We start from the raw sequence: 23,602 nt of genomic DNA, 5'->3' as shown, positions 1-23,602 counted from the left end.
TGACACAAGACTCATAATTTGCTTCCTTTGGGGCCTTCTACCCCTTGTCTGCTCCTATGCTTTTGTTCTGCTTTTTTTTGTTGTTTTCTGGTCCCACTGCCAAGGTGTGGAAAGGCATAGAGACACTCCATGCTCTTCCCTTAGGGTGATGTGGCATGGAGAACTCAATGAGGGGTACACATCCTAAGTACACATTTCCTTAGGGCTGCAACCCATTATTATTATTATTATTATTATTATTATTATTATTATTAGATGAAGTTTCACTCTGTCACCCAGGATGAGTGTAGTGGCACAATCTTGGCTCACTACAACCTCCATCTCCCGGGCTCAGGTGATTCTCCTGCCTCAGACTCCATAGTCGCTGGGATTATAGTCACGCACCACCACCCCCAGCTAATTTTTGTATTTTTAGTAGATAAGGGATTTCACCATGTTGGCCAGGCTGGTCTCAAACTCCTGAGCTCAAGTGATCCGTCCACCTCAGCCTCCCAAAGTGCTGGGATTACAGGTGTGAGCCACCACACCCAGTCTGCAAGCCATATTTCTTTCGTATTTTAACCCTCAAGATAATAGGATGCATTTTACCAACTATGAATGTGATTTATTATTTCTTTTATCCCCCTAAAAGCTGTTATTAAAATAGCAGTTAACACCTTAGAGCTGTTCTGAGAATATAGGAAATGAGTATTATTTCAGTTTGCCCTTTGCTCTAATAGTGTATATCTCTTTTATATATACATATGTGTATATATATTTATATTTTTTCTTTTACTTAAACTCTTCTTTCATTGTGAAGCCACCATTTTATACCTTGATGCCAAGAGTGAGGTCAGCCCTCACCTTTGTAGAGACTGCACCTTCATCTCACCATTTTGTGTGCTACCTAGAAAGGTTTTCTGATTGTCCCCATGCCCTGCAGACACCTGTAGCCCTGAGTGAGCCTTTGCCCAGGCAGACTCTTTATCCATATGCACCACTCCGGAAACTGTGGGGCCTTGAAAAGACTCACTTTTCTCTAAGATCCATTTCCTCATTTCTAAAATCATTACCTTCCTGCCTTCTAAAATCTCTGGGCCTGCCTTGCCCACTAAGCCAGCAGGGTATACGGGAAAACTCCAGGGACTGCATACTAAAAACGGAGAATTTTTTTTTTTTTTGAGATGGAGTCTCATTCTTGTTTCCCAGGCTAGATTGCAGTGGTGCAATCTCAGCTCACTGCAACCTCCTCCTACAATGTTCAAGTGATTCTCCTGCCTCAGCCTCCCAAGTAGCTGGGATTCCAGGCATCTGCCACCACGCCTGGCTAGTTTTTGTATTTTTAGTAGAGATGGGGTTTTGCCATGTTGGCCAGGCTGGTCTCAAACTCCTGACCTCAGGTGATCCGCCCACCTCGGCCTCCCAAAGTGCTGGGATTACAAGCATGAGCCGCCGCACCCAGCCAAAAGGGAGAATTTTACCATTGGCCAGTTACACCCTCTATAAACCTGACTTTTAAAAAATTCCACTCAAACCACACATGTTCGAGTTTGTTATTTCTGTTGCAGCATTGTTTGCAAAATATTGGAAACAATTTAAGTGTCCATCAAAAAGGGATGGTTAAATTATGATACTTGCATATGGTGATATATTATGGTAAGACTGTTTAAAATAATTAAATAAATCTGCATATTTGATTTAAAAATCTCTCCAAGATGTGAAAGAAAAGCATTATTCCAAACAGTAGCCACTGTTTGCTCTTTTCTATGTAATTTGTGTGTGTGTGTGTGTGTGCGCGCACACGTGCACACACGCATTTGTTTGGATTGTTGGAGGGATGCATGAAACACTACTGACAGTGGTTTCCTCTGATGAGAGAGCTGAGTACTGAGGGACGGGGTAGGAGGAAGACTTAATTGTCAAGCTATACCTTTTTTGCATTTTGATTTTTTCCATTGTGCATATATTGTCTATTAGAGAAATAGAAAAGAAGTAACATAAAATTAATTGCTCTGACCAAATAAATAAATAAATAAAGGGAAAAAAGTCTGCAGGACCCTGGAATTGAGTGGCATTGGCCTTGGTCTTATGGTTTCTGTCTCTCCTCTTCAGGTCCCTCGTCTGAGCTGGCTCACTCGCCCACCAACAGCAGGAAGAAGCTCTTTGCTCCCGTTCCGTTTCCTTCAGGCTCCACTGAGGATGTGTCCCCCAGTGGCCCCCTGCAGCCCCCTCCACTCCCCCAGAAAAAGATAGTGAGCCGGGCAGCCTCTTCACCGGATGGCTTCTTCTGGACCCAAGGCTCCCCCAAGCCCCGAACAGCAAGCCCCAAGCTGAACCTAAGCCACTCAGAAACCAACGTCCACGACGAATCTCACTTTAGCTATTCGTTGAGCCCCGGGAACCGCCACCATCCTGTCTTCTCCTCTTCTGATCCTCTGGAGAAAGCTTTCAAAGGCAGTGGCCACTGGCTTCCAGCAGCAGGGCTGGCGGGCAACAGAGGCGGCTGCGGGAGCCCTGGCCTCCAGTGCAAAGGGGCCCCCTCCGCCTCATCCTCCCAGCTGAGCGTGTCCAGTCAAGCCTCCACCGGGAGCACCCAGCTTCAGCTGCACGGTCTCCTGAGCAACATCAGCAGCAAGGAGGGCACCTATGCCAAGCTGGGGGGACTCTACACCCAGTCCCTTGCCCGCCTTGTAGCCAAATGTGAGGACCTCTTCATGGGCGGCCAGAAAAAGGAGCTCCACTTCAATGAGAATAACTGGTCGCTCTTCAAGCTGACTTGTAACAAGCCCTGCTGTGACTCGGGGGATGCCATTTATTACTGTGCCACCTGCTCTGAGGACCCCGGCAGCACCTATGCTGTGAAAGTAGGTACCACTCCCTCCTTGCATTCTGCTGTGCCACTGGCTGGTGCTGGCTTGGGCAGAACTATGGCCTGAGCAAGTCATCTCACCTGTCTGGGCATTAGGAGGGGAGTTGATTCCTAAGCATTCTTTTTTTTCTTGTAAGATAAGAGTCTCACTTTGTTGCCCAGGCTGGAGTGCAGTGGCACAATCTTGGCTCACTACAGCCTCTGCCTCCCATTTGAAAGCGATTCTCCTGCCTGATCCTCCTGAGTAGCTGGGATTATCTGTGTGCACCACCGTGCCCAGCTAATTTTTGTATTTTTAGTAGAAATGGGGTTTTGCCATATTGGCCAGGCTGGTCTTGAACTCCTGACCTCAGATGATCCACCCATCTCGGCCTCCCAAAATGCTGGGATTACAGGTGTGAGCCACCACCCCTGACCCCTAAGCATTCTTTTAACAGTTAGTGCTCAGCAGCTTCACTCTCTCTCTGCCCCAGGACATGGTGCAATGAGATTTGTAGTATGAATATAAGACACATTCTGTGCTTTAGCTGAGTTAAGAAAACAGTTGCCTTTTAGTGCAACGGAGAGTTTATTCATTTATTGACCAGGTTTTTATTGAGTGTCTACTATAGGCCAGGTACTTTGCCACAATCTGAGTATGTAGGTGTGAATATAAGCTTCCTTATAGAGCTATGATGTAGTGAGGGAGATGGATAATGAGGTCATTCTTCTAATGTTAGATCCAGAAGGAGCATTCGACCTAGGAATCATCTTGAACAATAATAGTAATAATATCATTTGTGTGAGCATTCACTCTACAACTAGACTCTTACCTCTAATCCTAACAGTAATCCTACAGGTTAGGTAGGTTTTACAGATGGAGGATCTGAGGCTCAAAGTGGTTAACTAATTTGCCCATAGCTAGTTGGTGGCTGGAATGGATTTGAGCTCTTCTGTGTCTGTCTCCAAAGCCTAAGTTATGTCCCTACCATTTAAGATAAATGAAGTTCAGAGACATTAAGTGACTAGCTCAAGGCAGCACAGCTCTTTAACCTTTGATGCTGGATCAGGCCTCTTGCTACCCACACTGTATTGCACTGTCAGAGTGCAGCTCTGTGTGAGCTAGTTGAGCCATCTGCACCCATTTGGGCCACTGGAGTCTCTACCATGAACTCCAGTCCTTCCTGTGGCCCTATTTGTCATCTTCTTTTGCTGTTCCTTGATTACCTATTGAGACCCTGGCCCTTCTATAAATGTGGGCTTTTATTGGGAGTCAGGAGGGAGACCCTGAGCTATCTTCTCTCATCACCTGCCCTAAGACATCCCTTTTTTTTCCAGTTAGAAAAGTGCAAAGAATAAGCTAATTTGAAATGGCCTTGGTGGGGTAGCTTGCTTACCAACAATTTTTAAAAATAATATTGCTAACATTTAAAAAATAATATTAAATAATATTTAAGTAATATTATTACTATTAATATTCAGTATATATAAATAATATATAGTAGTTATAATTAATAGTAGTAATAATACTAATATTCAGTATATATTATTTATAATTATTTATTATTTATATATACTGAATATTATTAATAGTAGTAGTAATAGTATTATTATAAATAATATATACTGAATAATATTATTCAGTATCAAGAGACAGCTGACCTTTCTGTTTTGAGGAGGAAAAAGCCTGGTGGAAGACACTGAATTCCTCTTGTCCATGGTATAGAAAGTGAGGTGACCCTTCTGCAAGAAGTAAGGGGCCCTTGGGACAAACGGTTTTTTTTTTTTTAAAATTATTATTAATGTATTTATTTAGAGACAGAGTCTCGCTCTGTTGCCCAGGCTGGAGTACGTGGTGTGATCTCGGCTGACTGCAACCTCCATCTCCTGGGTTCAAGCGATTCTCCTGCCTCAGTCTCCTGAGTAACTGGGACTACAGGCGCCGCCCCCTCACCACGCCTGGCTAATTTTTGTATTTTTAGCAGAGATGGGGTTTCACCATATTGGCCAGGCTGGTCTCGAACTCCTGACCTTGTGATCCACCTGCCTCGGCCTCCGAAAGTGCTGGGATTACAGGCATGAGCCACCGTGCCCCGCCACAGTTTTGTTTTTCACAAACATAAATAATTGTGCTGTGCAGCTTGGATTCTAGGGCCCCATATATTACTGCAGAATTAGCCGTATTCTCTAATAAACAACACAAAAGAAATTTAACTTTCCTTAAGAATGTTAAAAACAAGTGTTGCTCCTTATTTCATTAGAAACAGAAGCCACACAGAAACCAAAAGATAAGCCTTAGCTTCTAAACAGGAGCCGCAGGGGTTTCCTAGTTGACTTTCCCGGAGACGTGGTAGCTCAAGGACCGTCTGTGTGCCACGTGAAAAAGGAAAGTTGGAGACTAGCATCCAATATGCAGAGGATGGTAATTCTTGGAACAACGTTACCAGGAACAATATTAATTTGCAAATGTGCCTGGCCTGGTCACTGGGGGGGCGGGCCGTGGGGGCCCTGGAGCATCATTTCGCACGGGCAGCTGTTCCACTTCATTAGCTCTCCAGTCTAGACGAAATACAGTCATCTGGGGATCCGCAGGAGGGGGAGTGGGTCTCCCTTCCCAGCCAGCTAGCTGCCTGTCTGAGGCTGAGCGCATTTTATCTGCACATGTTAAACAGGGAGCCGGCACTGAAGGCAGACGGAGCCTCGTTTGCGGTCGCGGAGTCCTAGTTAACAATAGCAGGCTCACACCTGCTCCTTGCTGATGCTGGAACCTACTACTTTGGGCTCAGCGCCCTGCAGCAGTGAGGAGATTAAGCTGGTTCTTGTAGCTCCACCGCATGAATAGGTGACAGGAAAAAAAAAAAATCATTAGTTGTGTGTGCGTTTTCGAAGCAGTTTCATTTCTCAGCCATCTAGACAGAATTCTGGCTTGGTAATTAGGGCCCCGTTTTAAGCTGCTGGGCCTTTTTTATTTAACAGACATGATTTAGCCCAGACTTTCGCCCGTGAATGAGGCCCTGACTCCAAAGTTTAAATGAGTCCTGGCTCAGCAAAACGTTTGAAACTTGAGCTGAACCAAGAGTCTATGTAAAGTTCTAGAGCTAAAAATCCGAGTGCAGGGCCCCCTGAAAATGAAATGAGGGTGGGGGCAGGGAGTAGGGAGATGGAGATGGAGAAAAAGCCACTCCCTCCCCCGCCGCCCCTTCCCCCACCCAGTGCTGTAGAATGATCTCCGGCGCGGGCCTACAGCTCACTCACAGGGCTAGTTAGCATGCGCCCAACGCAGCCCTCTCCGTTGCTGGGCTTTGAGGAAGCTGCGGGTCTTGCCAAAGGCCCAGTGCACTGATTTTGAAATGCATCCAGCCCAGTTGCCATTTACTCTGCTCCTTCATTTACATCTCTGTGCAAAATGTCAGCAGCCTGACTGGAGCTCCAGGCCTCAAGTGTTTGCTGGGCCCAGGCTTTTCATACCCCTGAGAAAAAGGAGCCTTGGAAACTCTTCCCAGGCCCCTGGGCAGCTGTGCTCTTCGGGTTTGCACAATACCTGCAGGCCAGCTCTGGATGCCTCCGCATCACCAGAGGGCTACAGCTGAGATGGCAAGAGCAGTCACCATAGCAACCTTCCCCATTGTGCTTGCCCTGGGCTGGGCCTGGCGCTGAGAGCCATGCCTGCATCATTTCATCTGATCCTCACAATGGCCCTACGAGGAAGGACTATCCCTGCCCCTGTCATTCAGAGGAGAAAACATGCTTTGAGATAAATACCGTCCATCTTCATTATTTATGGATTCTGTATTTGCAAAATCATCTACCCGCTCAAATTTATGTGTAATTGCAAAATCAATACTCGAAGCGCTTTCCAGTGATTTCTGGATACGTGTAAGGCAAGGAAAAATTTGAGTCACCTGATGTTTAGTTCTCACGATGCTAATAAAGACATACCTGAGACTGGGTAATTTACAAAGGAAAGAGATTTAATTGACTCACAGTTCAGCATGGCTGGGGAAGCCTCAGGAAACTTACAGTCATGGTGGAAGGGGAAGCAAACACGTCCTTCACATGGTGGCAGCAAGGAGAAGCCAAGCAAAAGGGGCAAAAGCAGCCAGGTGCAGTGGCTCATGCCTGTAATTCCAGCACTTTGGGAGGCCAAGGCAGGTAGATCACGAGGTCAGGAGTTCAAGACCAGCCTGGCCAACATGGTGAAACCTCATCTCTACTAAAAAATAAAAAATACAAAAATTAGCCAGGTGTGGTGGTAGGCATCTGTAATCCCAGCCACTCGGGAGGCTGAGGCAGGAGAATCACTTGAAGCCAGGAGGTGGAGATTGCAGTGAGCCAAGATGCACCACTGCACTCCAGCCTGGGCAACAGAGCAAGACTCTATCTCAAAAAAAAAAAAAAGGGAGGGAAAAGAAAGCCCCTTATAAAGCCATCAGATCTCATGAGAACTCACTCACTATCATGAGAACATCACCAGGTTCCTCCCACCACACGTGGGGATTATGAGAACTACAAGATGAGATTCGTTTGGGGACACAGCCAAACCATATCACCCAATGTGCATGTTTCCAGCTGAAGGGGAATGAGGCGACAGTCTCCCATCTTGTTTCAGCCCTCATCCTGGAAGCCAGGGTCATTTTTTGCAGTCTATTTAGTGTCTTGTTTTTCACATTTGTGTGCTTTTTGTTTGTCAATGAAAAGAGTCCAACTCTGTAAAATATTAGAAGAGATTTATTCTGAGCCAAATATAAGTCACCTATGGCCCATGACACAGCCCTCAGGAGATCCTGAGACCATGTGCCCAAAGTGGTCAGGCCACAACTTGGTTTTGTACATTTTAGGGAGACACAGTTATCAATCAATACATGTATGATGTACATTGAAGTTGAGGGGGCCGGGGGAGCTTCCAAGTCGTCGGTGGATTCAAAGATTTTCTGATTGGCACTTGGTTGAGAGAGTTATTATCAATAGAAAGGAATGTCTGGATTATGAGAAGGGGTTATGGAGACCAAGGCTTTATCATGCAGACGAAGCCTCCAGGTAGCAGGCTTCAGTGAGAACACATTGTAAATATTTTTATCAGACTTGAAGAGACTGCCCTATCAGTAATCCCAACAGGGAGGAGGGTAGCGTGAGGCATGTCCAGCTTCCCCTTCCCATCATGGCCTGAACTTATTTTTTTATGTTCACTTTGGAATGCCCTTGACTGAGAGGAGGGGTCCATTTCAGATGGTTGGAGGGCCTTAGAATTTTATTTTTGGGTTTACATGTTGGTGATTTTGCTGTTTAAAATGGCCCAAGCTGGATCACCTGAGGTCAGGAGTTTGAGACCAGCCTGGCCAACATGGTGAAACCCTGTCTCTACTAAAAATACAAAAAATTAGTCGAGTGTGGTGGCAGGCACCTGTCATCCCAGCTACTCAGGAGGCTGAGGCAGAAGGATCGCTTGAACCTGGGAGGCAGACATTGCAGTGAGCCGAGATCGTGCCACTGCACTCCAGCCTGGGCGACAGAGAGACTCCATCTCAAAAAAAAAAAAAAAAAAAAACTATATATATAAAATAAAATGTCCAAAGCATAGGGCTGAAGTGCTGTCTAGTGTTGCTAACCATCACAAGGCTGGGATGTGCCTCATGGGTAAAAACATATGTGTTAGATAAGCTTTGTTCAGGGATGAGCTCTAGTGCTGTTGCCTGTGAGTTCCTCTTAATGACTCAACAAGGTATGTTAAGCAAGGTATCTCTAAACAGAAGCATACATGAAACAAGGTTGAATACTGATGGGTTAATGAAAATATTGTGACCAGAGGTTCCCAGGAAACTTACCTTGTATTTCCCCTAGGAACAATGGTTCACTATTCACTAATTCAGTGTTTATGGCTTCTTCACAGAACATAACTCCTGCAAATAATGAAAATCCCCTGTAACTTGCCAAAGGTTACAGAGCTAATACTTAAACCCAGGCCTTTTTTCACTCCAGAGCCCATGCTTTTGACCTCTGCAACAGTTCTCGGTTGTATAGTCCTGAGCAAATAATTTAACTTCTGGAAGCCCCAGTTTCCTCCTCTGTAATAGCATCTTCCTCCTTGGATTTAATGAGATTGAATGAGATGCTGCATGGAACCCTCACAGTTGGCACAGTACTTGCACATGCAAGAGCCCAATCTGTATCTGTTAGGGGTGAGACAATAACAGTGATGTCCTCCCACATCTCCACTGACAACACAGCGTATATGCAAGATGCTTTCTTTGAGGACTTCCCCCACCACCATTGCTGCAAATTTCCTTGAGTTTAATAGTGCTCCAGAAGCCTGCCATTTAAAAACCAAGTGCAGGCCAGGCACCGTGGTTCACGCTAGTAATCCCAGCACTTTGGGAGGCCGAGGTGGGAGGATCACTTGAGCCCAGGAGTTCAAGACCAGCCTGGGCAACATGGCAAAACCTTGTCTGTACAAAAATTCCAAAAATTAGTTGGACATGGTGGTGCACACCTCTAGTCCCAGCTACTCAGGAGGCTGAGATGGGAGGATTGCTTAAACCTGGGAGGTCAAAACTGCAGTGAGCTGTGATTGCACCACTGCACTCCAGCCTGTCTCAAAAAGTAAAAAATAAAAACCGAGTAGAGTTGGATAGTCCGGAATAAGAAAGAGCCTGAACAATGGCTTTTAGACATGTATTTCAAAATCATTTTTGTTAGTGTAATAGGAAGCAATGTCTGGGGTAAATGTCTTTCCCTTTTATTACCATTCTGCTTTTATAGTAGACAGATTACTAAATTAATGTGTTACCCACCATTCCCGACAATTAGCTTTAAAAACATCTCTTGGAGGCTGAGCTCTTGTATGCCAGGTTTCATGCTGAGAAGGTTTGTACAGCTGCAATATAAATAAATCTCCGTGAAAAGGTGCTTGCAATAGAACTTCTAAAAGTATCGCCTGTAAGCATTGAGGTACTTCAAAAACACTGCTTCATCATCATTCCAACACTGCAGCCTGAAGGCAGGGTTATTTTGGGAGTGTTTGCAGGATAATATTTTATAGGTAGATGTGAGATGCCTTTCTTCTCACATCTGATCTTTGTCTTTCTACATTACACATTGATCTTTGTCTTTCTACATTACACATTGATCTTTGTCTTTCTATAAAGCCTGGGTGAGGTTGCATAATAATATTCATTTGAGAGAGGAGACTTAAGTCCCTTTCAGGGTAATGACAGGGAGATTGAGGCCTGACAGAGGGCCATTACGGCCGGTTCAAGACTCTCTAGTTGAGTGGCAGCCAGATGAGGACTAGGATTGCTAGAGATCCCCAGGTGGCTGGCACTGCCATTTGTACAAGAAGAAATGGAGGAGGCGAGAAAGACAGAGTTGTGTGGATCCCCAGCTATGCTTCCCACAGAGAAGCTTGAGACCTTCCATCTTGTTTTTCCTACCTTCATCTCAGATGGTGCCCTGGGGTTCCTCTGAGGGTTCCTTCTGGTTCCTTCTTCCTTGGAGAGCTTTCTGGTTTATTTCAGCTGCTGTGACTCACCTTGAAGGAAAAGTATGTGGGAAGTGAGGCTGCTTTCTTATAAACACTATTTGCCTTCTTGAGAATTTGTCCACACTGTGCACAGAGGGATGTCTTCCTACCAATACCTCCCGACCACACTGTGTGTTGCTCGGCAGGGACCCCACTCACTGGGTCATATGGTCATTTTATGTTTAACTTTTTAAGAAATTGACAAACTGCTCCAAGGGGCCTGCCGCATTTTACATTCCCATCAGCAATGTCTGAGGGTTCCCATTTCTGCTCATCCTCATAGACACTTGGAATTGTCTTTTATTAGAACCCATTCTAGTGGGCATGAACTGATATCTCACTGTGGTTTTGATTTGCACTTGCCTGATGAATAATGATGTCCAACATCTTTTCACATGCTTGTGGCCACTTACAAATTTTTTTGGTGAATTACCTATTCATATCTCTTGCCCACGTTTTTTTGTTTGTTTGTTTGTTTGTTTTTTCCTCCATGCCATGATTCTGTATCCTTTTTTAATTGGGCTGTTTGTCTTATTGAGTTGTAAAAGAGTGTTTTTTAATACGAATTCCAGAAACAAGTCCTTTATTACATACATTTTGGCAGATATTTTCTCCCAGTCTATTACTTGTCTTTCCACTTTCTTAATGGTGTCTTTTGAAGCACAAAAGTTTAGAACTTTGAGGTTAAGTTTGTGATTTTTCTTTTCTTTTGTGAACGATGCTATTGGTGTGATATTTAAGAAATCTTTGCCCAACCCAAGGCCTCAAAGATTCTGTCCCATGTTTTCTTCTAGCATGTGTATGGATTGCTCTTACCCTTAAGCCTATGTGGATAGGCTTCTTGCACGTAGATACTCAAATGTTTCCACACTCTTTGCTGGGCAGAACCATCGGCCCCACTCTTGATTTCACTTCTTCTTCTCCCCACAGATCTGCAAAACCCCTGAGCCCAAAACAGTCTCCTACTGCAGCCCGTCCGTGCCCGTGCACTTTAACATCCAGCAGGACTGCGGCCACTTCGTCGCCTCGGTGCCGTCCAGCATGCTCAGCTCCCCCGTCGCGCCCAAGGACCCTGTGCCTGCCCTGCCCGCACAGCCCCCTGCCCAGGAGCAGGACTGCGTGGTGGTCATCACCCGAGAGGTGCCACATCAGACCGCCTCCGACTTCGTGCGGGACTCGGCGGCCAGCCACCAGGCGGAGCCCGAGGCGTACGAGCGGCGCGTGTGCTTCCTGCTTCTGCAACTCTGCAACGGGCTGGAGCACCTGAAGGAGCACGGGATCATCCACCGGGACCTGTGCCTGGAGAACCTGCTGCTGGTGCACTGCACCCTCCAGGCCGGCCCCGCCCCCGCCCCCGCCGCCGCCGCGCCTCCCTGCTCCTCTGCCGCCCCGCCTGCTGGTGGCACTCTCAGCCCCGCAGCCGGCCCCGCCTCCCCGGAAGGGCCCCGGGAGAAGCAGCTGCCCCGGCTCATCATCAGCAACTTTTTGAAGGCCAAGCAGAAGCCGGGCGGCACCCCAAACCTGCAGCAGCAGAAGAGCCAGGCCCGGCTGGCCCCCGAGATCGTGTCTGCTTCCCAGTACCGCAAGTTCGATGAGTTCCAGACAGGCATCCTCATCTACGAGCTGCTGCACCAACCCAACCCGTTCGAGGTGCGCGCCCAGCTGCGGGAGAGAGACTACCGGCGGGAGGACCTGCCGCCGCTGCCCGCGCTGTCCCTCTACTCACCCGGCCTGCAGCAGCTGGCACATCTGCTACTGGAGGCCGACCCCATCAAGCGTATCCGCATCGGCGAGGCCAAGCGCGTGCTGCAGTGCCTGCTGTGGGGGCCTCGGCGCGAGCTGGTGCAGCAGCCGGGCACCTCGGAGGAGGCGCTGTGCGGCACGCTGCACAACTGGATCGACATGAAGCGGGCCCTGATGATGATGAAGTTTGCGGAGAAGGCGGTGGATCGCAGGCGGGGCGTGGAGCTGGAGGACTGGCTTTGCTGCCAGTACCTGGCGTCTGCGGAGCCCGGGGCCCTCTTACAGTCGCTGAAGCTCCTGCAGCTTTTGTGAGCCAAGCCCCAGCCTGCACCGTCGCTGCCCCTTCCCTGCCTAACCCTTTCCTGTCTCGCCTTGGAAGCACCCATGTCTCCCTGGGAAATGGTACAGTTGACTGGTATACCTGGATGTAAAATATATAAATATATATATAGAAAATACATATACCATATATAAATATGAAAGACTAAGGATGCTGTTGCCCGTCCACACTCGTCTCCTCTCTGCACTAAGTCCTCCCTGTTTTCTTCTGTAATTATACACATTTCCAGTTCCATGCAACGTCCTGAGGACAGTTCTGTGAACAGAATGCAGCCTGGACACTGGCCTCAATACCTTGTTTAGGATTTCTTCACCCTTTTGTCAAATTATTATTTAAAGAAAAAAAAAAAAAGAAGAAAATTCCATTAAAATTTTTTTTGGTTGAGTCATGAGCAAAGCTCTTTATCCTTAAGTGCCTGAGTGTATTAATATGTTTGGTGGGTAAAACGGAGCTGTCTTTGGTCTTAACGCTTTTCAGGAGATAGAGCAGCAGTCTGCAAAGGACCAGGCAAGTGGGTACCAATTAATCTTCCCTGTTTCTCTTACCACCTGGCAGCCTTCTGGAAAGAATCCAGACACAGCCGCTGTGATCCCAGTGGTTTGGAATTCAAACCCATTTCCAGTTTGCTAAAGCTGGTTGCCATTTGTATCATTCAGAGACGTGCCTGAAAACAGAGTCCACCCCAGATGGCTCAGATGAAAAGAACTTAAGGGGACCACTTAGCTAGGTGTGATCAGGGTTATGAGAACAAAGGGTAACAAGGCCAAAAGCAAGGGCCAGAACAGCAGGACAGGGGAACATACAGGAGGTATTCGCGCTGAGATTTCTACAGCCGGAGATGGGAGTCTCTGTTTCCCATCTGTCATCTCCAACCTAATAGGATGCCAGACAGCAAGGGACCTTGGGTGATGCAGTCTGGAGGATCAGCCTCCTGGGGCAGGGAGGAGGGAGAGAATGCATGGGACGCCAGGTGGCAAACGGCCCACTGTTCCTACCGTACTAGATACTGGCAGGGGAAGCATAGAATTCAGGTGTTTCAACTCCCAGGCCAGTACTCCCTCTGCTGTTCGGGCCTCCTTCAAGTCTCCTTTTCTAAAACCTCATTTAACGCACCCATTGGCACCTACAACTTACTGGAGTCAATATTTGTTACTATGCCTTTAAAAACACAGAAGGAAAATTAGGAAGCATCAGATCCTTCCTCCTCAAAACTAGACACAGGCACGAAAGTAAAAAATTACCTATTTGAAGAGAAATAGCCCCAAGACTCTTGTATTTCTACCTAATGGGTAATCTTCCAACTACAGAACTAATTGATTTCTAAAACCTTGTGAATAACTCTGGACAAATTAAAACAAATACAAAGATCTGAATGGATGTTTTAGAAACCTGGGGATGCACTTAGCAGGAAGGAGAGGGAACTCTCCCAGGTCCTCTTCTGCATATTAATTTCAATCCTTTTGTGAGTTCCACCTTCCAGCCCCTGACTACATGTAAACACATTCATCTTTCCATGCATCGGTGGTGAAGACAGCACCTGGGGCGCATTTGTAATTTCAATTGTTTCCTGAGCATTGAGGAAAGAACTGAACCAAAACCAGCTCCCAACCCATTTGTACAAGAGAAGGAGTCTGCAAATGTGGAAATCATATTTCTCCCCAGGACCTATCTGTTTCGGGGGGGCATTATTTGCCAGTTCTTTCTTTGTCCCTCGGAATTTTCCAGGCAAACCTTCTGCCATCAATTTGCTGTCTTTTGCTTTTTTGTCCTTTTTCACTTCAAGTAAATAAACAATGGAGAGGGAGGAGCAAATATTCTGACAGGGGAATGCAGTGCCATTAGAAAATAAGGCCCAGCGTGGTGGCTCATGCCTGTAATCCCAGCAATTTGGGAGGCCAAGACACGTCAATCACCTAAGGTCAGGAGCTTGAGACCAGCCTGGCCAACATGGAGAAACCCTGTCTCTACTAAAAATACAAAAAATTAGGTGGGTGTGCATGCCTGTAATCCCAGCTACTCAGGAGGCTGAAGCAGGAGAATCACTTGAATCCAGGAGGTGGAGGTTACGGTGAGCCAAGATCATACCACTGCACTCCAGCTTGGGTAACAGAGTGAGACTCTATCAAAAAAAAGAAGAAGGAGAAGAAAAGCAAAGAAAGAAAAAGAAAGAAAGGAAAAAAGAGAGAAAGAAAGAGAAAAAAAAGAAAGGGAGAGAAAGAAAGGAGAGAGAAAGAAAGAAATGTCTTAGGAGCCACATTTTTAGTTCCTGAATTAATTGCAACTTTTTTATACCACCCACTTCAGAAAAAAAAAAATGAGGTTGTAAAAACTGTTCTAAGAACCAACATGAACCAGAAAATAAAGGATAAAGAAGAAACAATAGCAATAAATTCTGTATGAGAGGAATAAGAGCAATTAAACATAAAACTTACTTCTGAGCTGTCCACCAACCTATAAAAAGAAAACTGGTTGCAGATTTCTTTTCTGTGTGCAGTTTTAGGAAACAGTTCGTCAGAAGGAAGAAATTTTTGCCCAGTGCTTGGTTCTGAAGGAAATTTGTCAAGGATTCTTTGTTCGAAGACATTGAATAATGCCCCAATAGCAGTTTTAAAAAGAAAAAAAAAATTTTTTTTTGAACATAGGTGTCATGAGCGATGCCAGGTTAAAAATAACCAGGTCCACACATGCTTGTGTCTTTCCACAATGTCAGGCTTTTATTGATGCTAATTCAGTCACAAAAGCCAGAGGCTACACGGAGTTCCCAAGGAAGCAATTCTCTTTAGTACCTCCTGTTCTCTTGGTAGTCAGAGCCGCAGGCACACAGGCTTGAGCCACTCCAGAAGTCAGTCAATATGGGAAACCATACATAATAGTATGCTTAATCGATATGCATATATTACAGATTAAACATTCCACAATAAACAAAGTAGCATTGAACATGAAGAGGAGAAAGAGATAGGAGAAAGGTTAAGGAACCAGTCCAGTGGGAGCAGGTCAGTCTTGCAAGGAAGAGTGTTTGAGGTGGCAGAAGCAGATGCCAAGTTCTTATCATGAGTGACTGCAAGACAGTATCAGTTAAGACAGCCCCATTTCGAGCTACTGAAGGCCTGACATTTTAAAGTCACAGAGTCCTCTGGTGAGAACTGATCTTGGACGAGTGTCCTTGTTTGTGTCTTTATCTGATTGGATGCAATCTTTATCTTTTTTATTTATTAAACAAAACATCTTATCCTTGTTGGCAAAGTGCCCTCTGAAACATAAAATGAAGTCTTATTCTAAGATGGAGTTTGTTATATCAAAGGTACTCTATACAATAGGGCGTTTTTTTTATCGCTACCATTAGTGAAGTTTAAATATGGAGTGTTAAAATCTAGTTTCCTCAAGTTCTCTGGAAATGATTGCCACTCATTCCTCTCCATGGATTGGCCTTTTCCATAAATGATTAGTCATGTGGCTGTAAATATTAGGTTTAGCAAACAACTTCAGTCGCACTAAATTCAGAGGTTCAATATAACTGGTTTTTTGTTACTTCAAAATACACCTAGGCTGCATGGCTTTATCTCACAGAAGACTCTAGCATGAATTCCATTATGCCCAGAAACAATAGTTTGTTCTGCAGGACTGAGGTTCAGAAATAATCAGGGACTTTTGTATGAGGACAGTTGCAGGATCTGGCAATTTAATACTCCTGTTATCAGTGAGTTCATCTCCCATTTTTCTTGGCTCTAAACCCAACTACTGGTATTTAAATCTCCAGTTTTTCTTCTCTCCCACTGAGTCAAGTCACCCCCATTATGTTTTCCACATATGTAATTTTTGTTGTTTGTAAGCCATTCTCATTTTCATGCCAAGATGTGGAATCGTTTTTCTTCTAATTTTTTTAATGTAGGCGTTATAAAGCCTCATATCTAAATAGTTATATCCTTGCCAGAAGCCAGATAAGCACTTTAGGGATTATTTATTTATCATAACATATGGCTCAGATCTGAAAAGACTGGTTTTGGGGAGCTGTAGTTACCACTTTATATAACACTTCATGGTTTCCAAGAGCTTAGAGCTGAAAAAACTCTTTTGAGATGTACGCGTGTACATAAAATAATTATAAAGATTTTCTAAAAAGAAGACACATGTTACTTCCGTGAGTTCTAAATTTGCGCTTAAAATACAGTCAATAAATGAAGCAGCCCTTTTCTGCTCTGTTGAATATCTGAAAACCTTTGGAGATCTAAAGATTAGCTTACCAAATCCCACTAAAAATAGTAGATTTGTAACATAAAACCAACTTGCCATTTTTAAGAGATGGTGATGTGAATGGAATTTATTTATTAGAAATCAAAGTTTAACCCAGCTGATGTCATTGTTGAAAAAAAAAAAAACTAAAAGCAAGAATAAAATGGTTGGAACAAGTACCATGGGATGATTGTCTTGACAAATTACCCTTTCTTTCTCTTTTCCAGTGCTAATTAATGCAGGCAATGGGGTAACCTCCCTGTAAAAGATGTCCTAGGAGGAGGAACTGCACCCCGGGAAAGTGGTCAGGAGGTAACCCGATGGACTCTAGGGTTCCAGAAAAAGAGTCCAAATTCACTCAAAAGTGATATTGTTGGTTTAGGGGACTCTGGGGTTGGGCCAGAACATCTGTGACCAATGTGGATCCTTACCAGATCCAGGATACTCAGTCTTGTCTGGTCTGGATCTTTTCTCCCAGAAGTTGACTACATCCATGCCAAGCTTATGGAACTGGGGAAGGAAGGTCAAGTTCACTCGAGATTTTTCTGCATGTCAACAGGCTGACTTTGTATGGCATTATCCCTGGGGAGTTTGAACATAGACATTGATCACATATTCTAAATGTTAGACTCAAATATTTCCAGCTCCTATGCCAGAGGTGATTACAGCTGTTTCCTAAAAAAATACTGCCCTAGACACCAGATGGGCTGAGATTGTTAAGATGTTTGTGCACTGTAACAAACTTAAAGGTTACTCTGCAGACTTCTGCTTTACTGCCTTATTAGGGCAAAGCAGACATGGAGACAGGTTGAGGGAATTGAATGTGGAGGTCTAAGGAGAGAAGACAAGGCGGGAATTGAGAACACAAGATTCGAAGACAAACTACCTGCTCTATTCGGTTGGTGCAGAAGTTATTGTGGCCTTTGCCATTACTTTTTAATTAATTTTAATGCAAAAACAGCAATAGCCTTTGCACCAATTTAATATCATATGCATGGATCCAGCCCCGGTGACTTTCCACAATCCTGAAAAGGTAATCATGCCTTCACTCCTTTACTAGGATTACACAGACATTTGTATGTCCATTATTTTCTCAAAGATTTCCAGGAATGAGGAAGCTGTAACCATTTCCTCTTTTCTAGATTGTGTAGAGTTCAATTTCAGAACTTACAGCAGATTCCTTAAAAAGTCAGAAAGAGTTTAACAATTGAGCCTTTTATTTAAACCCTTTATTTACTGGCCATTCCCACCACCACAATGACATAAGCAAGTTCTGGTTTTCCTAAAAGAGAAATGGATTTTCTTTTTCCTACCCCTCAGCTTTGTTGGTTTTATTTATTTGAGTAGGCAAGCCCTAACGTGACACTCAAAGATAAAACTATCCGACAGGTATACTCAGGGCTGGGCACAGTGGCTCACGCCTGTAACAGCATTTTGGAAGGCCAAAGCTATAATCCCAACACTTTGGGAGGCCAAGAATTGCTTGACGTTGGAGACCAGCCCTGGGCAATATTGGGAGAGTCTGTCTCTACAAAAAAATAAAAAACAAAAAAATTAGCCAGGCATGGTGGCACACACCTGTAGTCCTAGCTACTCACCTCCAGTGAGGTGAGAGGATCACTGGATCCCGAACGATCAAAGCTGCAGTGAGCTAGGATGGTGCTACTCTACTCCAGCTTGGGCAACAGAGAGACAGAGAGAGGCTGTCTAAAAAAAAGAAAAAAATGATGCTCAGAGCACTCAGAGCAGGTATCAACCCTCCATGCTTTCTCCTCCATGCCATTTTCCCCTCCTTTCCCCTGTGAGCACCCACCCGCTGTGGTCACCAAAGTCACCAATTTCTGCTTGATCCTTCCTGTGTTTGTTCACAAATGAGCAGATACAAGTATATCCTTCTTTCTTACACAGAAGTTACCATGCCTGAGATGCCAGAGCGCTTTGCTTTCCTCACTTAGCAGTATGTCAACAAGAACTTTCTTTCTTTTCTTTTCTTTTCTTTTCTTTTCTTTTCTTTTTTTTTGACACAGAGTTTTGCTCTTCTTGCCCAGGCTGGAGTGCAAAGGTGCAATCTCTGCTCACTGCAACCCCCTTCTCTGGGGTTCAAGCAATTGTCCTACCTCAGCCTCAGGGGTTCAAGCAATTCTCCTGCCTCAGCCTCCCGAGTAGCTGGGATTACAGGCATGTGCCACCACACCCGGCTTATTTTGTATTTTTAGTAGAGATGGGGTTTCTCCATGTTGGTCAGGCTGGTCTCGAGCTCCCAACCTCAGGTGATCTGCCCGCCTCAGCCTCCCAAAGTGCTGGGATTACAGGTGTGAGCCACCGAGCCCAGCCGGAACTTTCTTAAAGAGAAGTGACTTGATTTCTCCCCTGAGTTAGGGAATTGACAGGTTTCATCACCTTTTCCCCAGGCATTAAAACATCATTTGCTCTGCTTGGAGAGCATTAACTCATCAAAAATTTAATGATCTCTTATTGGTATTGCTCCTTGTTTTTGGTCTTAGGACAACTCATTTAATTTCCATTGGGAGATACACTCTTTTTCTTCCCAGATGGAAATCCTGAGGCTTGCTCTCAAATGCAGTTAACATTGGCAGCAGAGCCCTGAGTTAATGATAAAATTCACCCTCAGGCCCTTACTAGTCCCTGGAGTGACTCTGCTAGTCTTTGCACTTGCAACTCAACACTTCTTTGACAAGCTCTGCATTGGTCCCTTGTGGCAAACCCAACCTGGTGCCTATGGCCGGTTCCCCAAGGAAAATGCTTCAGGATGATCTTTCAGAGATAGAGTTTAAGGAAGAGCAAGGTTGTGCTACTCTGTGCCTTGGCTTTTCTGTGCCTCCAGTGTGGTCATTTCTTTCCATGACTTTAGAGAGCTGCAATGTAAGCAACAAGGACTCCACTCATTGAAATCGTTCATGGAACTTGGAGTCAGCTCTTGAACAATAGAAGCCTGATGCTGTTAGTCTTGGCTGAGTACAACATGAGTCATGTGCTGTTTCAAGTACCCAACTGAACATAGGTAGAAAGAAGGGGCTCCCTGGGTGACAGCCAGTGGAACAATTCCATGTGGAGATAGTGTTGGGGGAATGAGGTGGGGTGGGGGCTGCGCTCCCAGCACAGGAAGCAGACAAGGGTGCAGATCAGCGTGCCTTCCCGGCCAGTGCCGACTGTGCCCTGCAGCCGGGGTTGGCAGCCTCCTCCCAACTATGAGTCACACATTTCATCGCAGTGTTCATCCTGCAGACAGGCCTCACTGGAACCAGCTGCTGGGCCCTGGCCTAGTACCCAGCTACCCCCTTTGTTTCATCTCTGAAAAGGGAACAGTTCATTGGAGAAAGAGTCAAAATGAAGAAAACCAAGGGCAATGTTAAATGGCTATGGCAGTCATTTATTCTTTTGGTAGGATATTCACTTCTATTTTTTTTTTCTGAGATAGAGCCTTGCTCCATTGCCCAGATGGAGTGCAGTGGTATGATCATAGCTCACTGCATCCTTGATTTCCTGGGCTCAAGTGATCCTCCAACTTCAGCCTTCCAAGTAGCTGGGGCTACATGTTCATGCCACCATACCAGACTAATTTTTTGTAGAGATGGGGGTCTCACTAAGTTGCCCAGGCTGGTCCAGAACTCCTGGTTTCAAGCCATCCTCCCACCTCCATCAACCAAAGTGCTGGGATTGGAGGTGTGAGCCACCACATCCAGCCCAAGATAACCATTTCTAAACAACACCTGTCACAGGTGCTCTCATAAAACGGCTTTTCACTGGGGCACAGGCCTCTGGTAGCAGTTTGATGGAGGGTTGGAATCATGACCTTCAGTTGGACAGGCCTGGTGAGGTCTGGAGTCTTTCCCTTGTGGTAACTCTAAAGTTATAGGGAAGGGAAAGGAATAATGCAGGAGACAGACAGTGAATATTCCTGCAGTGATGTTAAGAGCATAATACAAGCCCTGATAATGGCCACAGCTGGGCTCTGCGGGGTATCTGTGTTTCTGTAAATGGACACCACTCAGTTTAGCAAACAGAAAGTGGCATTACCTCTGGGTCCTCTGTCTCATTTTCATTCACAGATCCTTGTGGGCTGAGCACTGAGAAAGGAATTCATTAATGCCGCTGACCTGTCATTCAAAGACTCCCTGCGTTGCTTGAACAGAAGATTTTAGTTTGGTGTCTGATGACAATGATGGAAAACTATGAATGACAGAATAAGAGTGTCTTTGTTTACTTGACTTCTCTGCTCCAAGATTTAAAGTCTTGTTATTTGAAATATTATTTTACCTTCTTAAAACATTCCTCTGATATATGGAGAAATCTAGAAAGATAATCTCTATTTTAAGAGAAAATTAAGGTGTGGAAAAGTGAAATGGTAAGTGAAGTGTAAATTCAGGACTAGAGTCTAGGCTGCATGCCTTCCATTCTCTACTAAGGACACTGTACCTCCATGTGTATACCCCAGTATTTACTGGGTACCCATCAGCATCTTGCCCGTCCTTCAGTTTTTTGTTTTGTTTTGTTTTGTTTTTTTGAGATGGAGTCTCAGTCTGCTGCCCAGGCTGGAGTGCAGTGGCATGATCTCAACTCACTGCAGCCTCCGCCTCCTGGCTTCAAGCAATTCTCCTGCTTCAGCCTCCCGAGTAGCTGGAATTATAGGTCCCCACCACCACGACCGGTTAATTTTTGTATTTTTAGTAGAGATGGGGTTTTGCCATGTTGGCCAGGCTGGTCTCGAACTCCTGACCTCAGGTGATCCGCCCACCTTGGCCTCCCAAAGTGCTGAGATTACAGGCATGACCCGCCACACCCAGCCAGTCCTTCAATGTTTGGCTCAAGGCACACCTAATTCAAGAACATAGAGAGTAGAAGGATGGTTACCAGAGGCTGGGAAGGGTAGCAAGGGGCTTAATGAGGGGAGGTGACGATGGTTAACGGGTGCAAAAAAATAGCCAGAAAGAATAAAATCTACTATTTGATAGTATAACAGGTGACTATAGTCAATAATAACTTAATTGTACATTTGAAAATAGGGAGTGTCACTGGATTGTTTGTAACTTTAAGGATAAACGCTTGAGGGGATGGATACCTCATTCTCCATGATGTGCTTATTTCACATTGCACATAATATTTATCTCATGTACCCAATAAATATATACACTTACTTTGTAGTCCCCAAAATTAAAAGCAATAAAAAAATAACTAATAAAAATAAAAATAAAAAAGTCCTCCCCTGCTTATGAAAGCTAGTGTCCCTTTCTCCTCTGCAATTATCCACTACTGCATCTCTCTGAACCTGGGAGGCAGGCAGTTTTTTAAGAATCTGAACGTAAGTATATTCTTTCTCACTGAGTAGACTGTAGGACCATTGAGAGCAGTGACAATGTCCTACATGGCTTGCTCCCTTATTCCCTTGCCCCCTGCATTGTATGCAGTAGGTGCTTAATAAATGTGTTGAGAACATTTATGATGATGCCTGGTTTTTAGCTAATGACTGTGTCAACCGCTTAAGAAGAATGATGTTCCACAAATGACACAGAGCTTTACAGTTGGCAAAACACTTTCATGTTCCTTACCGCCCAACAACCCTCTAAAGTCATACAACATCCTCACCTGTAGAGCATGACAGGGAGCCTCTGAGAGACAAAGCGACTTGCCAGAGAGTCCTTACGACTGGCTGGTGACAGGACTCAGATTGCAACCAAGGTCTTCTGTATTCAAACCCAATGTTCTGTCCACCCCAGCACAGCCTCGCCTCTGTTTCTGATGAATGGTGCCCCGGCCATCACCCCAGGATCCACACAGCCTCTGTCTTTTACACTAAAGCTGGTATTTACTTTTCCTGTATTGAGTGGCTTCCACTGCAAGAGTGACTATGTACTGAGTGCTCTATTGGTGACATCAAAACTTGGGTTCACGGAGACATTTTCTATTTTCTTGGGCAGGTCATCCAAACACTATCTACCTCTCTGCAATGTGTAGCAATGAGGGGTGTCACAGATGCACACAAACTTTGTTACAACCATTTTCAGTTGCAATACCCTAAAGGCACTCCCAGGGTGATGAAGCCCCTCCAGCATCCTGGAGGGAGAATATTCTTTCTTGGTTTGTCTGCTCCATTCAACCCTGGACTATGCCAAGCTGCCCCACTGCTTAGAGGCCTTCTGGGGCTAGTCAGGTGGGCATGTGGGGGATTTCAAGGTGCTTGCCCAGTTTAGCCCCTGCCAGGCCCTGCCGCAGGCTCTGCTCCTGCCCACCTGCCGCACCCCCCAATCCTCCTAGGCAGCAAACCTGCAGGCAAGTGGCTGTGCCTCCACAATCACCTTCCCAAGTGACCCCCCACCTCAGGCTTGTCAGTTTGGTGTCCAATTTCTAGCAGGACAGGTGGACAAAAGGCGTAGTACCGTTCTGCTGCCAGACTGCTACAAAAGATCACATTCCATTTTCTACACCAAACTACCAGGACAGAAAGGGAGCAAGAGTCCTCAAACCTCCCAAGCTGCTTATTTTTCCCGCTGTATTGTAAGATTTTTCTCCTTAAAACTGAGGCTGGGCTGAGTGCAGTTGCTCACGCCTGTAATCCCAGCTTTGGGAGGCCGAGGTGGATAGATCACCTGAGTCAGGAGTTCGAGAGCAGCCTAGCCAACATGGCGAAAACCGTCTCTACTAAAAATACAAAAATTAGCAAGGCATGGTGGCACATGCCTGTAGTTCCAGCTACTCCAGAGGCTGAGGCAGGGGAATTGCTTGAACCCAGGAGGCGGAGGTTGCAGTGAGCTGAGATTGCACCATCGCACTCTAGCCTAGGCAACAAAGTGAGACTCCGTCTCAAAAAAAAAAACAAAAAACAAAAACTGAGGCTGAGTGTTAATGAAACGCCAGCCTGATGAGCCACCTCAGGTTTACTCTGAGGCTGTCCCTGCACTACCAGGAACTGAACCTCTATCAGGGGTCT

The 23,602-nt window shown here is 45.4% G+C and overlaps 1 protein-coding gene across 2 annotated transcripts in view; it reads left to right on the top strand.

Moving 5' to 3' along the window:
• The window catches only part of PRAG1 (PEAK1 related, kinase-activating pseudokinase 1), a 71,175-nt gene extending 58,365 nt beyond the window's left edge, over positions 1 to 12,810 (top strand). For both annotated transcript variants that reach the window (XM_034965636.3, XM_034965637.3), the window contains exons 5-6: positions 2,092 to 2,843; positions 11,274 to 12,810. In XM_034965636.3, coding sequence (XP_034821527.3) covers positions 2,092 to 2,843; positions 11,274 to 12,398 — 1,877 coding nt within the window. In that variant the 3' untranslated portion in view covers positions 12,399 to 12,810. The remainder of the gene's footprint in view (positions 1 to 2,091; positions 2,844 to 11,273) is intronic.
• Positions 12,811 to 23,602: the final 10,792 nt, after the last annotated feature.

The sequence above is a fragment of the Pan paniscus genome, chromosome 7, assembly GCF_029289425.2.
Source record: "Pan paniscus chromosome 7, NHGRI_mPanPan1-v2.0_pri, whole genome shotgun sequence".
In the NCBI taxonomy this organism is placed as follows: domain Eukaryota; kingdom Metazoa; phylum Chordata; class Mammalia; order Primates; family Hominidae; genus Pan; species Pan paniscus.
This window is presented reverse-complemented; position numbering and strand designations above follow the sequence as displayed.